At 40.1% G+C, this 15,504-nt stretch overlaps 1 protein-coding gene across 4 annotated transcripts in view; it reads right to left on the reverse strand.

Annotated features, from left to right (window-relative positions):
- vipr2 (vasoactive intestinal peptide receptor 2) overlaps nt 1–15,504 on the reverse strand; it is a 67,457-nt gene that overhangs the window by 20,107 nt on the left and 31,846 nt on the right. For all 4 annotated transcript variants that reach the window (XM_044219057.1, XM_044219058.1, XM_044219059.1 and 1 more), the window contains 3 exons: nt 14,929–15,034; nt 8,291–8,404; nt 4,263–4,354 (listed from right to left, as the gene is read on the reverse strand). In XM_044219057.1, coding sequence (XP_044074992.1) covers nt 4,263–4,354; nt 8,291–8,404; nt 14,929–15,034 — 312 coding nt within the window. The remainder of the gene's footprint in view (nt 1–4,262; nt 4,355–8,290; nt 8,405–14,928; nt 15,035–15,504) is intronic.

Below are 15,504 nucleotides of genomic sequence, written 5' to 3' on the forward strand. Positions count from 1 at the left end.
TCTCCTTTCATATGATTTTTTTTCATTCTGCTAGAAATAAAAATAGATTATAGTGACATTTCAGATAAAATGAATGTAGAGCTAAACTTCCAATAAAGAGCAGGTAACAATTTTGTGTCATCACAGAAAAAAAAGCCATGAATTATCATCAGAAAGTCAAAACAAAAATACCAGCAAAATTCCTAAAATGTTACAAAATATTTTACCAAAAAGACAAATTTCTGTGAGAAAATCTTGGACATATAATTGACCAGAATGCGGTGTGCTTGTTTCAAGAAAAAAATCTGAAATACGAGGCTGCCTATGTCCAGTCTCTCATTCATCATTATAAAACCAAACGTCTCCAGCCTGATTATTTTTCTTTATCATTCTAATGCAACCTTTCCAAAGTCTGGCTGTCAACGTGCCGCTGATTGCTTCGTTTTACTGATTGAATTAGAAGCCAGCTGATGTTTGCTCTCTTTTTGGAACTTTCCTTCTACACTTCATCAGGACATAAAATATTTGTCTACTGTGTTTCAACATACGTGTGATGCAATAAGGCCTTTGTGCTTTGAGTGAAGGTTTGCATCAGATCCGAGCTGGCTCATTATTCTGTAAGTATTGGAGGAGGAAAAGAGAGAAAGTGTTTTGGCACGAAGAGCTGAAGAACAGAAACAGAAACAAAGAGAGCGACATCTGCCAATAAATGTGTGTGTGTGTGTGTGTGTCCTGTTATCTTGCTTCCTCAGAAAAAGGTGTTATGTGTTTGATTTCCTTTCCTGAGTTCTTTCTTTTTGAAAATCAAAGCGTGTTTGTTTGACGAAAAGCTAAAACACGACGTCAAATTTGCATTCCGATTAAATGGACAGGTCCAATCCTGTGTGTGTGAGAGAGATATGCTTCATCCCATATACCTGTATCACTGTCCCTCAGCTCACACACACACACACACACACACACACACACACACACACACACACACACACACACACACACACACACACACACACAATCTGCCTCTGAATAAGTGCCCAAGTCACTTTTACATAAAAGTCAGGACAGAGACTAAATGCAGATACTTCAGTGAAAATTGAGCATGTACAGGAACAAGATGTCTTTAAGAGTCAGCTATTATGTTAGAGTTTTGGTTTTGCATTTCTGTTCATTCTTCAGTTTCTTTTTTCATGTGCTTTGGTATAACCTATAAACTACTTTAAATTGCCTGCTGCTCCCAGATGAAAGTTATCATTTTGCCTCTTAGAATTTCAGTTAACTGTGGAAAATGGAGAGACATTTACATTCATTTAAAGCATGAAGTCACTTTACAAAAGAAAAGACATGATGTCTGTCCAACAGATGTTACAGTGACGACCTACCACTGTGTCTGTTTGTTTAGGCAAAGTTTTGAACTGTGAATTCGCCCCAGAAGGTTTGCCATTTCTCTTCTCTGAATAATAAAAGATCAGGTTAAATTATGTTTTGACAGAATTTTATGATTCTTGGGCCTTTGAATCCTTTCACACCGCTAATGAAGAATTACAGTAATTCATGAGGAGTCTGCAAGAAATAAATGCATCGTTTCTTCCAGCTGAAGGTGGACCACTGTGATCTGACAGACATGTAATATTGCTCCGGTAAATTGTATTGAGAGGGAGACCTGCTCAGTCTGGGATATTGGAGAAAGAAAAGGCAAATGAAGAGGAAGACAGAAAGAGAAGGAAAGATAAAGAAACAGAAGTGGAAGAGTGAGAAATGAGAAAACAGAACAGTAGCTACGGAGAAGAGAGAAGGTGAGACAGTTAATTTAACAAGCACAATGGCTGATTCAGAATAAGACCAGTCGTGACCCAAACTGAACCTCAGCAGGGAAAGAGGAGCAATTATCACAGTCAAGGCAAAACAAGGCCAAAAATTCTCTTCACCAAAAACTTTCTTCTGCTTGCCTGAATTGTTTGGGCGGAGGAGGAATCACCCAAAAGTTTGGGTGTGCTGTGATTCCAAGTGTCACATCCCATTCAGCATTAATTTAGTTATTTGTCGTACATAACTACTGTTTCAGAAGCACTTAAATTACTATTTTCCACTGTTTAGTTAAAACCTGCTGCACATAGTCATTTAAATGCAGTTGAAAAAACGGTTATGTTACCTAAATGTCTAAAAAAAACAACAACAATGTTTTTTGGCCCACAAATCACCAAATCACTGCTTACCTGGATGTCAACTATAAGTCTTTACTTGTCCCCACAAAATATGGAGGATTTTGTACAGATTAAATAGATAAAGCATTAATTAGTGATCTTTAGGGGCACTGGTGGACTGATATTGTTACCTTTGGACAGAGGCTAGCTGTTTATAGTCTTTACGCTAAGCTAACCATCTCCTGGCTTTATCCTCTTATTTACTGTACAGACATGAGAAATAATCTTTTCAAGCATATTTCCAAAAAATGTTCTATGTTGATTAAAAAAGAAAAAAAGAAAAAAGTAATTCAGGCATTTTAAAGTATTTGCTGCTGTTGGTCTCATGTCTGAATAAGCTCCCTGGTCGCTTTTACGTAAAAGTCACAGCGGCAGTCTTCCTTAGACTGGACCTGATCGTATTTCCCTATCACTTTCAATAGAGAGACAATTTCAAGTCTGAATTCAATGCTGTCAGATTAATTTAAGGCTGCAGCAGCACACGAGTTTAACATGCAGACAGAAGTGTGTGTCTTGTACCCCCTTCTATGATCACTGTAATAAATATATCTCAATGATCATCTCTTATGCACACAGAAAAAGAGTTTAATAAATCATGAAAGCCACTTTTGGGGAGGAGATTCTTTCAACATCAGATTAGTAAATTCTAACTATTTTCCTCTTGTGGTGAGACAGAAAAGATTAAAAAAAATAAAAAATAAATAAAAAACTCATACAACCACAGTAATAATCTGACCAACAATCTATTCATTCCAACAGCATGCATGAATAAATAAATATCCAGCAATATGCTTGTTATGCCCTGGCTCAAATGGCCACAACACAAGTGAGACACACCAGAGGTAACACATACAAATATTTATTACATAAAATAAAGCCAAATTGGGCCAAATAAAATATTTGGAACATGTGGAACTCAGTAAAGGCAGTGGCGTGTGATGTGCATGAGTGAAGGAAGTGGGTGCAGGTGTTGTAAAGTGCAAGCACAGGATAAAGATAACTTAAGGCAACATAACCAAACGGGAATGTAGCGTGTCTGGAGGGGAGCAGAGAACTGCAGCAGCACAGCAGAGAGAACTGCACTGCAACCAGGCTTAAATCGTCAGTGGGCCCAGGTGTTCCCACTGACGATTCCCTGCCCCACCCACCAGGTATCTGAAAACCAGGCAGACAAGCCAGAGTGGCAGGGAAGGGCAGGGGTTGTCACATGTGAGCAAACAGTAATTAAACAAGAGTCCCAACTTAACCTGCCATTCAGTGCTTGTGCATGTCAGCCTTTAAAAAATATGCAGCAGACTTTGCGCTCTAATGATGTTAAATGATGAAATTGATGCAGAAAAATGTATTCACAGTGAGAAGAGCCCCTCGCGCTCATAACGCTCAGTCATTAATTAAGACTTCAATGGCCAAATAAGTTTTGAAATCCATCAGTGATGCAGCCTGTGAGAGAACAGAAAACACTTTTCTCTTTCTGTAAATGTGCTGTCATGTCTGAATGAAGTCGTAAGGAACATTAACATAAAACAACCTCTGTCTGAATGACTTTAACTGATAGATGAAGCCAGTAATGTTACGTATCCGTATCTGAAACGGGCTTTAGTAATATATAAACTATTTCTAAGAGACAAGGTTGTCAACATACTGTATGTTACAGTAGCAAAGTAGCTGTATTGCCCTACCTGTACAGGCAACACTTTTTAACACCAAATTGCTCCCATAAGGGTGAAGGCTAATGCTGTTTCCAAGAGTGTTTTTTTCATTCAGTGATGGAAAAACTAGGCAGGGGACACACACACACACACACACACACACACACACACACACACACACACAAAGTGCTCACATTTAAACATCACACTACTGTTGGGCATATTGACCTTTTAAAGATGCAGCCCTTCACCACTAACTGGTGTTAATTAACATCCAACCCTGCAGGCTTTGTCGATTACAGGCCACTAATGGTCAATGTTATGTTACAGCTTCTTTTCAGAATTCATTAGTGTTCAGGTGAAACGCTGCTCTGACATTTACAGCAACAACAGTCAGAAAAGCAAAAGACAACGGTGCAGACATTTACTGTACCTTGTCCTGGCTGGTGTCCGACCCACACACGCTGGTGATGTTTGGGAAAACCTCCGACCATCCCGCTGACGTGCAGTTTCTGCTAATGTTACCTGTCAGAGACGAAGAGATACAACAAATTATCTCCACACTTCACCCACACATCAGCTGACGTCCTTTCATTCTAAATAAGCGATGTCAAAACTTTTTATTCTGCACTTTTTATGCCAGCTGAACGAGAACACATTACCAAAGGTGTAGTTTTGGTTTATAGGTTGGTAGGGACACGAGGGTGGGGTGGAATATGCAAAGGAGGCATGGAAGAAGAACTACAAGGTTTTGAAATATTAACATTTATCAAAAACAAGTGTTCTCAACCTTTTTTGTCTCTGGGGAACATCAGACATCAGATGTGTGTTGCATCGGTAGCTTTTATATAGTGGGACTGTTTATGTGTGAAATGTGTTTTACTTTTGTTTTGTTTGTCTATTTAGTAACTGTTCTGGAGCTTTTGATCATATCACATGATCTTCATCAGCAGGTGGAGTTTGCCCAGTTGTCAGTGAATTGTGGACGTTCACATTAACATTTTTCCAGACTTCTCGTCCATGTTGGTTTAAAAGCTGAGGCTCAAAGTTCATTGAAACAGCAGTTGAGAAAACAATGAATGAAGACCATGCGATATGATCGAAAGCTCAAAGACATAGCTACAAAATGGACCTTGATTTGAAACTGCTGTTGCTAAGGTTCAAGAATGAACTTTGAACCTCTTTTGGTTTAGAACACTGAACACTGACATGTCTTTCCTTTGAACATCAGTCTTAGTTTTTATTTACATCTGTTATTATGGTATGTCATATAATCCCATGTGCTGGATGAGCCATTTCAAAGGTGCAATATACACACACACAAATCAATCAACTGCTTGACAACACATGATCAACCAGTCTGAATCTACTCCCTTGAAGTCTCAGAGAGAATTTGTGACCATCAGTTATTCATTTTTCAACTTTGCTTTTGAGAAATCCAAAAGTTTAAGCATTTTCTAATTAATCTCCCTATATATTTTTTAAATAATTATCAAATAAAATAAATAAGGATATGAATACCGTATGTTTGCTCAACCTTTTCTGCTCTGGGGAACATCTGCATGCCAGCTCAATTTAGGTAAACCAATGATGCCTACAGTATGATTTATCAACTACTGTTGGTAACTGAACATATTTCATGCCAAGATTCAGCCCAGTCCAATGGGCATTGTTTCAGACAGATAAACTAATGATTAAAATGAATACAACCATCAAAGTGTTATCAAGATAACTGATGTCTGAGATATGTTTGGCTGTAACCACATCTATTGGTGGGACTAACCATATTGTATTCAGTGACACACACCTGAGTCTGTTTGATGCCTCTGTACCTGACAAAAAGCCACTTTGGGTTCGAAACCCTGTCATTTTCTTAATGCAATAAAGAATGACTTGAAGCAGTCGACAGTGTTGTGAGTCCTTTGGGAGATTTCACAGTTTTTTTGCAGTCGACACCTAGACACTGTCAGACAACACGTTGTAGTCTAAGATAAAGTACTACAAAACACTGCATGGTAAAGTGAAGCTCAGTATCACTCAGTGTGTTTCCCATGAGTGCCATGTCCAGTAGGCAGTGAACTCCTGAGGGACATTTTCTGGGTGTCCCAATGCCAAAATCGCTGCAGTGCACTAGGAGTTCACCTCCCTTGGAAATTCCCCAGAATGCACTGTAAAAGGCAAGGAGCATCTCTTGCTCACTGACTGGAAGTAACGTCACCACACTTCTGCCTCGCTACACTCTTAACAAACCCTTTTCACAGGGTAAACACAGATGAAGCTAAGAAAACTTTTTAATGGGTAACAGTGTTTACATGTAGGTGTTCCAGTTAACAAGTAGTGATGTTAATACGGTTGCCAATGCTGCTCTGAGCTGTGCTTACCCGGCTGTGATGTCTGTGGAAAATCCCTTAGGAAGCAGAGCAGCAAAACAGGGGGGATGTCTGACCAAACTTCATTTATAAATCTACATATTGTTGCAGCTTATTATGTATTTCAGTGGTTTGTGCAGTTCATTCTTAAATTTTTAAAAATGTTCTACAGCCTAGAGTGGCAAAGCTTTGGGAGATGTGGATTCTGTATTTTTTTTAAAGACCGTATATTCTTACTTTTCTTTTAATGATGTTCAAAGAAAGTTAATGTTCCTGAACATAGCAGCATGGGAGTCTCCTTACGCTTAATTTGTGCCAAATGTTGGTTACCTCGCTTTGGAAAAAAGCGTCATTAATTTCTTGTTTTCTCAGCGCTTTCATGTCATTTGATCCAAAACAAAATAGACATTCAATAACTTCAGGATGCCTGGTGTTCAGCTTCCTACTGATGCTACATGTTCATCTTACATAATGAGTCTTTACTATTTGTGTAAAATGTAGTAACTTTAGTAACTTTTTGGCTCTGAACAAGCCTCTGGGTGCTTACATAATGTTTAGTCATCAATGTAAATCAGAGCACGGCTCAGAGTGGAAATCCAAACTGCCATCTGGTCACTGGCTGGAAAAATCGGATGGATTCATCAGGGAATCCACTGCACACATTCACACAAACCGGCGAAAACTGAGGGTGAATAGTGTGAGGTAGAAACAAGGACAGACAGCCCGTAACATGTGTCAGAATAGTCTTTTGAATTACATGTGATAAAGAAGTTAGTTAGTTAAGAAGATATCCAAAGCCTGGATTAGGGTTAATCAACAATTGAATTTTATCATTCAAAATCTTTCAAATGAATCATAACGCATTGATTTGATTATATTTGCCATTTCTGATATACAAGCCTTGGGTCAAAATGTATGTGACAAAATGTAGAGGACAGAGGACTCAGGCAGAAGCCACAGGCAAACCTCTTAAACAAAAATACATTTTGAATCAGTAGCTAGTTAGAAATTCATTAACATTAAGACAACATGCCTTCTCCTGTGACAGAGATATGGCTTGGATTGTTCAGAACTGACAGACCAGTTTCCCTTGATAGTTCATTTACACACAACACGTATGTTTACACGGGCTACAATACCCCAATACCAACACAATTAATGCAGTAATCAGTAATAGAAAAAGTAAAAATGTCAAATTGTAATGTAGCCTGTCAAAGACAGAGGACGCACAATTACAAGAATACATTCAGAGTTTTTGTTAGAAGGACTGAGATGGGCATATTTGCAGATTGTTTGGATACTAATGAAAATACATTGTATCTGTTGCTTTTTCATTGCAGGTCTCTATCTGTTTTATGTGTAAAATGTGTTTTTTTTTTTAGAACAATCTCACCACAACATCCATTTAGTAGCTGCTCTGGAGCTTTTGATCATATCACATGATCTTCATCAGCAGGTGGAGTTTGCCCAGTTGTCGTTGAATTGTAGATGGTCACATTTTCATTTTTCCAGAGCACTTTAAGGACTTCTCCATGTCGGCTTAAAAACTGAGGCTCAAAGTTCATTCTTGACCTTGGAAACAGCAGTTGAGAAAACAATGAATGAAGAACATGTGATACGATCGAAAGCTCCAGGACAGCTACAAAATGGACCTTGTTGTGAGACTGCTGCTTCCAAGGTCAAGAATCAACTTTGAACCTCATGTTTTCTTTTGGTTTGAAATATTAAACAAAGACATGCCTTTCTTTTGAACATGAGTGTTAGTTTTTATTTACATCTGGTATTATGGTATGTCGTATGATCCCATGTGCTGGATGGGCCATTTCAAAAGGTATGATACACACACGAAATTCAATCAAGTGTTTGACGACACACGATCGACCAGTCTGAATCTACTCTCTCCACTCCCTGAAGTCTCCTGGATAACTTGTGACCTTCAGTTATTCTGAGAAGAAAATACTGTAATAGCATTTTCTTATTCATCTCCCTATTTATAAAATAAATATGAAATTAATATACACAAAATAAATAAATGGAAAATTAATAAATGCAGTGCATAAATCAATAGCTGATTAATGAATAAATAACCTACCATTTCTGCCGAATACAGTCTTGAGGACTCGAGGACAGGGGATGGTGATGGTCTCTCCAATCTCAGCTCGCTCCCAGCATGCTATGTTGTCCCATGCTCCTTTGCATAGTGACTCTGTCAAAACCAAAGGTGGCTTCATGAGTACACTTTCACACAGAACCATAAATTAAAGAGACTGTCCTCTCCAGAAAAACAACGGCATTAGTCACAAGCACATAATCGACGCGGGGGATGGGGGCTCACGTCCATGCATGCCAAACATAGGTGAGAAATACAATTTTCTCTTTTTCTCTAAATGCTCCATTATAAAGTGTAAATGAAGTGTATTAAATTTTCCGGATGTCAGCTGAGGTATTTCAGGCAAGACATGTTATACAAGTAAAACTGTCTGTTTCTATCGCAGCATCACAAATGCACTTTAAATATAAAGCGGTGTGTTACTGCAGTCGAGGAACACATCGTGTTTGTCAGTGTAACAGGCTGGAGGATCATCATGAGTTTAAAAGTGTGTGTATGATATTTGCAACCATGGAATCTATTTTACTCAATTGTTTTCCCAATCACGTTGTCGTGACAAATGTAATTCCTGGCTGGATTATGTTCAGAGGCACTTTTGAACTTTTTGTTTGAATGAATACGTTTATGTAACCAGAATGGCAGCGAGGTGGCCGGGGTGCACGGTGGGTGTACTACACAGTGCAGGATTAATGTTGCAAATTAGTTGTGTAAATATACGACATTTTTAGGAGTCAGGGTTGGATGTGTTATGAAGAAAGGGAGTGAATTGTGAGGCAAACTGTGAAACACAAAATATTACTGCACCAATTCATATGCTATTCACATCTGTTCATGTCCAAATGATGTATTTGTTTTCATTTACATCCCTATGGGATTCATTATCTCAGGAGAGAACTGGAAAAAACTGCAGCATAAAATATTTGGAAACACAAACAGCATTTCCAACAATTACATATAGCACATTCAAATAGAACCTGGAAGAAACTATATCCTATTAATCATACTCCTTATGATGCATTGTGGATTTGGGGTTCCTGAACACTGTCTTTCCTAAATTGTACAGAAGACATACATATGTAGAAGATTTTGACACTATTTGAACAGAAGTGGCCCTGAATGAATACAAAACTCCTACCCACCCACTAACCAACTGCCTCCTAAAATAGCTCTCCCAGCTCTTCTTCAGCATGAGCCTTAATGGGTGCAAAAGTGCTGATGGCAAACCGAACAGTCAACAAGGCTTTTTAGCGATAGATGAACAGAGACAGTTTGCTTGGTAAAATGTAGCTCTCTTCTCCAACATCCCTGTTAAAGAAACACAGCCAGCCATCTACCGGGGCATCAGACCGTGAAGGAAAAAAAAAAAAACTGCTATAAAAAGAAACCTATTAATGTCAAGTCGGAAAAAAATTAACATAGCCAGAGGATATGAGAAGCCTGCTTCCATTTTGGCTCCTATAGTGTTTGAAATGTATTCTACAGTACAAACTGGATGAGAACTGCACACAATTAAAATCTCACATTGTAGGTGTTTAGCTGATGACTTCATTATCCAGAGCGACTTGTAAAACTGAAGGATTGTTGTTTTGTCAGGACACACGACTGCTGACAGATACACTCCGTGTTGCAGAGATAAAACTTGTGACTTTGAGGTGCGAGAGGCAGAAATCTCAGCACCAGCTGAACCAAAGATGTGTTAAGAGACAGGAAGATGAAGAGAGGAAATAAAAGAAAAGGGTGGTTTGAAAAAGAAGAGTGAAAGTGTAGAGGTAAAGAAAAAGGAAACAAGAAGCGGTGAAAGAGAGGAAATAACAGAGACACAGAGAGGACAAAAGAGGGGTAGAGGGGTAGAGGGGAAAGAGAACAGATGTCTTTGGGGTAAAAATGGCTCCAACACAGATCTGAACTCATCAGTGCATGAAGAAAACTCCATCTACCCGCTAAGTGATCCATCCTTTCTCTGTGCACTTTCACAGAAACACTGAGAAAACCATCAGCAGCAGGACCGCCGCCTTTAAGCAAGACGCACAAAATGCACAGCAGCACACATCTGGAGGGAAATCCTCTTTCTCTGGTTTATGGTCTTTTTATTCTTTATTCACTATAAAGTGATGGCTGACTGAGCACTGTGCCCTTTTTCAGCGTAGGTCTACGTCAATTTCATGCAGTTAGTTTAAAAAAATGACTTATTCCATGTGCACTGTCTGACAGTATTCCATTAACCTTCTTAAACCGCAGACGCTTTCAAATGTTTGAATGCATGTTCTGCAGGCAAACTCCATTTTCATTTCTGTTCAACGTCCCAAATTTAATATATAATAATGGACTTTAATCCCCAGCACCTGTGGCAGTTGTGGCTTCCAATGAACACAACTGGCTGTGTGATATTGTGAACCTGCTGCACCTTAACCTTCCTGGCAGGTGAAAACGAGCAGCGGGTGACTTCATGTGTGACCTGTGTGTCACACAGGTTAGGTTACATTTTTAGACATGCGGACGGCGACAACTATTGGATGAATCGCCGTGAATCTTTCTGACTTGATCTACACTTCATTTGTAAGGCGTAATAAGTCACATGATCTTCATCTGCATATGAAGTTTGCTTTGGTGTCACAGAATTGCAAATGTTCATATTTTCATTTTATCTAGGCACTTTTAGGATTTCTTCTCAATGTTTCATGGTTCATTCCTGACCTCGAAAACAGCAGCTGACAAAACAGTCTCACTTCCAGATTCCATTGAGTCATTTAGCCGTTGTCATGGTGCAGCTGTACCACTCCTAGTGTCCCTGTCTGTTTGTCCCCTGTTGGTTCCCCTCCTGTGTGTGTCTGTGTATGTGTGTGCTGGCCGGGCGTGGCCTCCGGTGAACCTCCACTCAGATCCTGACACACCTGCTACTCATCTGCTGCAACTCACCTGTTCTCCATCCACCAATCAAGACCATGCAGTATATCTACCCGGCTCTTCTCACCAGTCTTTGCCAGATCGTCTGTTTACAGTTTCCTGAGTTCATGGCTAAGCTTCTGGCTCCTTGGGTTTAGGGTTACTCCTCAAACCGACACCTGCCGATCTACTCACCGGCTCTTCAGAAGCTTCTCGCCACAGGTTCACTTCAGCTCCACTCTAGCCAGCCGTCCTCGCCCAGTCTACCTGTGCTCACGGACTGTCTGCTTCAGCCTGGGAATCCTCCTCGCTTCACGGAGCTTCCTCCACACACCTGGTTACTCTTCCAACTTGTTCGTACAATAAACCAAAGACTAGCCACTTTAACTCTGTTTTTGAGTTGTGCGATTGGGTCTAGAATCTCTTGTTGACTTGATTCCTGACTTGAAGTTACCTCAAAACATTTAAAACAGCTTTGGTAGATTTCAACTGTGAATAAATAAACCTGAACCTAAATCTAAACCTGAGCCTTGTGTCCTGCTGAATGTGTAGAGCAAGGCACTCGCACTGAGGTTGGGGGTTTGATTCCCACTGAGGAGTGTGTGTTACATTAACTGTTTTGTATCAAAATTATCACTGTGGCTGCAGCCTCAAAGTCCTGAGAGCCTCGTTGCTCGGCCAATTGAATGAAACAATTCAGTAAGAAAACTGCTCTCCCCAGCAGTTTTTCACAGCAGAGACTTCGAGCTATGTTGTTATTTTGCTCTACTCCGTGTCATTGAGCTTTAATTAACACAGCAGGGAGGCTCAGCGTCCAGCGCTCACATCACTGAGAGGAAAGTACTTGGGCAAATACAATTGTGCTTTTAGGCTGCAGTCTCAAAAAAACTCAAAATTTGTTTTGCATGTAAAAGAGAGAAAACCAATTGTATATTACACTTGTAGAGACTAACTTATACATGACTTGAGAAGGTAGATATGCCAAAACTTCAAGGAGCAGTTTGACTAAAACTCAGTTCTTGGGTAGAACTTTGGAGAACTTTTATTTGATCTACAGTAAGTTAGATTTGGCGGTATGGCTCTGTTCTGGGACCTCCCTGTCCTTCCACGTGCATAGTCAAAAGCCATAAGGCAGGGAGAGCAGCAGCAAGACCCCCCTCCTCAGGGTACAGAACAGAGCAGGCATCAATGACAACAGAAATGACATTGATTAGTCAGACACAGCATGAAAAGGTGGAGGCAAGTTGCAAAGCGGCTTGCAGAGGAAGCAGCAAGTGTAGGCAGGCTAAAGCAGCTTAAATAAGCCGCCTTGTATGAGATTTGCCAATTGAAAGCGTAGAATGGAATCAGCTGAGCCATCAGCTGATGTGGGCTGGCTTGAGATCGGCTGCTGTCAGCCGATGAAGCTGGGATTGTGAGCTGAGCTTGACATCGTGGCCTGCATGAACTAATGCTACGCACAATTTCAGTCAGGACCACTTGAGTCAAAGAAAACTTTTATTTGATCTGCAGTAAATTAGATTTGGCGTTATGGCTCTGTTCTGAGACCTCCCCGCCCTTCAACACGCATACATGGAAAGCCACAAGGTACCGGAGCCCTGCTTTTCCTCTTGACTTTCTCTAACCTTTTGCATTTTCTGAGCTGTGAATGTCATACAAACTACTGCTGTCTGTCATGTGGGGAAACAGAAGCTGCTTCTGTAACGTAACAATCACTTTTGATTTAATTCTTCACTTTCCTCTTTAATTTCTTTTAGAAAAAAACAAACAGATTAAACTGGTTTTTAATATCTGGTTATCTTCCTCAACGTAGAAAACGAGGGAGACCCAGAAACAGCTGGAGGAGGTCAACAGACACAGGGGCAAAGGAACTAAAGTACACTTGGATGGAGCTGGAGAGGGCGGCCCAGGACCGGGGGTGATGAAGAGGAGTTGTGGATGACCTGTGCTCCATTAGGAGAGAAAGGGTTAAAATCAAAAATCCTCCTCAACCTGCCATGTCTGACCGCCTCACTGTCAACTCCACAAATGACTACATGGTCTCCTTCTTTTTTTGATTTTGTAATTGTTTATTCAGCAAGAATTGTCTGGTGAATTCACACCAAAGACTACAGGTGCTGGCAATAATGGAGCTTAGCGTGCAGTCATCTTCTCTTCAATTTAAAATTATTTATACATAATTTTTTATTCGACATCATGTGTATAGCGGAAGCACTGGAGGCAGCGGCAGCAGTAAAGTAGCTGTACTTCCTGCCTGCATGTGTCTTGACATGTGCAAGGCTATATTACTGCCCCTCCATCCGACACACCAAGTAAAGTTCCGCTCTGCAACATTAAAATACCAGTTTTTGACGACCAAAAAATATTCAGGGTTAGGCTCAAAATATTCACTGGCAACACACTTTATGTGGAGAAGCTGCACAGAAATACTGGAAATACCCATTTATCATCAACACTATATTTACTGTTTTCATATAAGTCACATAAATTATTAAGGAGTTTATCCCTGATCCAGAGTTTAAAGCAACATTATACAACTATTTTACCTTAAAATAACAGCTTCAAAATCATTTTGATGTACACTGACTTGTAATTGATAGAATGGCGTTTCTTTCATTCCCACTCCGCGACCCGAACGCCTGTTCTTACACTATGTAACTTGGGTTGAGCGGGTACGATCTCCCGCGAGAAGTGTGTTTATGGCACTACGCCACACACCACCAACTAATGGTCTCCAGCTAGCAATAAGAAGAAGCTATAGCTCAGTATTCTCAGTACGGACATCATGGCAGAGGCGAAGAGGCCGAAGAGGACACCGACGGAGAAAGCTAAGAAGAGAAAAAGAGAGAGTGACTGAGCAAGAGACTGGACAAGAGTAAACCTGGCTATTAGTCGTTGGCGAGGGCTTCGCGAAATGAAAGGCTGCAAGACAGACGCCGAGCTGGCCTTCTTGCTGTTGGACTAATGAGTAATATTAGCTGACTTGCTATGTCTTGTGTTGTTGCACTTGCTTGATGTCTTTACGACAGTGGGGTAAAAGTGAACTGCACTCTGAAACTGTAGGGGCGCCAAGTCGCAAAAAATACCAATTCTTGCATAACAGGGCTTTAACTTTCAACAGAATAGAACAGAAATAAATTTGAAATAATTCAGTGAATGGATTTTTAACAAAGATGGTCCAGACATGAGCATGCAGAATTCCTTTACACTAAGAAAAGGTGCATATCACAGTAGATATCTAAAATACAGACAGGAACTGAGTATGTTAAATATTGGTTTTGTCTGAATTCGGTCAGGCAGAGAAATAATCTCATATTTCAACATGAGATATAATCTGTTAAGTCAACTCGGGAGGTCAAATCAGGTGCGTATCACATCCAGATTTAGTCCAGGTATGATTTAGTTGGAATACATTCCCAGCTGCACGATACAGGTTTTCAGTGTCCTGCCAGTATCTATTCAATAAGACAAAGTAACCTGAACTGTTGTTTAATTTGTGTAGAAAAAAGAGGCTAAACTGCTGGACAGAATACAAAAATGGGAATAAACTGCAATGTGAAAGCTGCTCATGTCCTCACATGGCAGAGGTATGAATATATGTACAGACTATGTATGCTGTATGCACTGTATGCATAAATTTTTACATCAGCTCTCAGTCTGCAAGCTCCATGTTTTCTGTTTTAAGTTCTTTCTTTGTTGCTAGAGGAAGTGTAGTTTTTAACTGTAGCGACTGTGACCTTTATGGCTGCCGGCGGCCTCCTCCTCCCTCAGCCTCCTCAGACACTCCGCCTGGTCTCTCTCCACCTCCAAGAGGAAGTTACAGGTTGGATGTCGTCCGTCAACCTGCAGAGGAAGAGGTAAAAGAATCCAGTTTATATGTTAAATCTGCACAGAGCCAGGTTTCATGCTACATCGACCTTAGATATTGTGACAATATTCTAGGGATGACTATCTCCTTTCAGACGGATCTTAAACAGAAACAGAAAAATGATTGTCCATTTCAATCAGCAAATGAACTCAGAAATGTGTGTCACACAGCCTTTAAGATGAGAAAAACACAAGATATGTTTGTTATTAATAATATTAACATACTATACTGACCCGCTAAGTGTCCAGATTAAATACCCAGAATTCTCGCCAAAGTCAAAGTGATCTGTCCCAACTTAAAATGTTTTCATTAAGGTAAAATTACTTTTCATGCATGAATGGCAGCTTCCACTTCATCCTTTATCCTCAGCTGATATGTAAGTTGTAAGATTTCTCTCAAATTCAAGAAGGGAATGAAGTGGAGTGCAAAATCTGCAAACTCGGTA

This window comes from Siniperca chuatsi, linkage group LG13 (genome assembly GCF_020085105.1).
Source record: "Siniperca chuatsi isolate FFG_IHB_CAS linkage group LG13, ASM2008510v1, whole genome shotgun sequence".
Taxonomy (NCBI): domain Eukaryota; kingdom Metazoa; phylum Chordata; class Actinopteri; order Centrarchiformes; family Sinipercidae; genus Siniperca; species Siniperca chuatsi.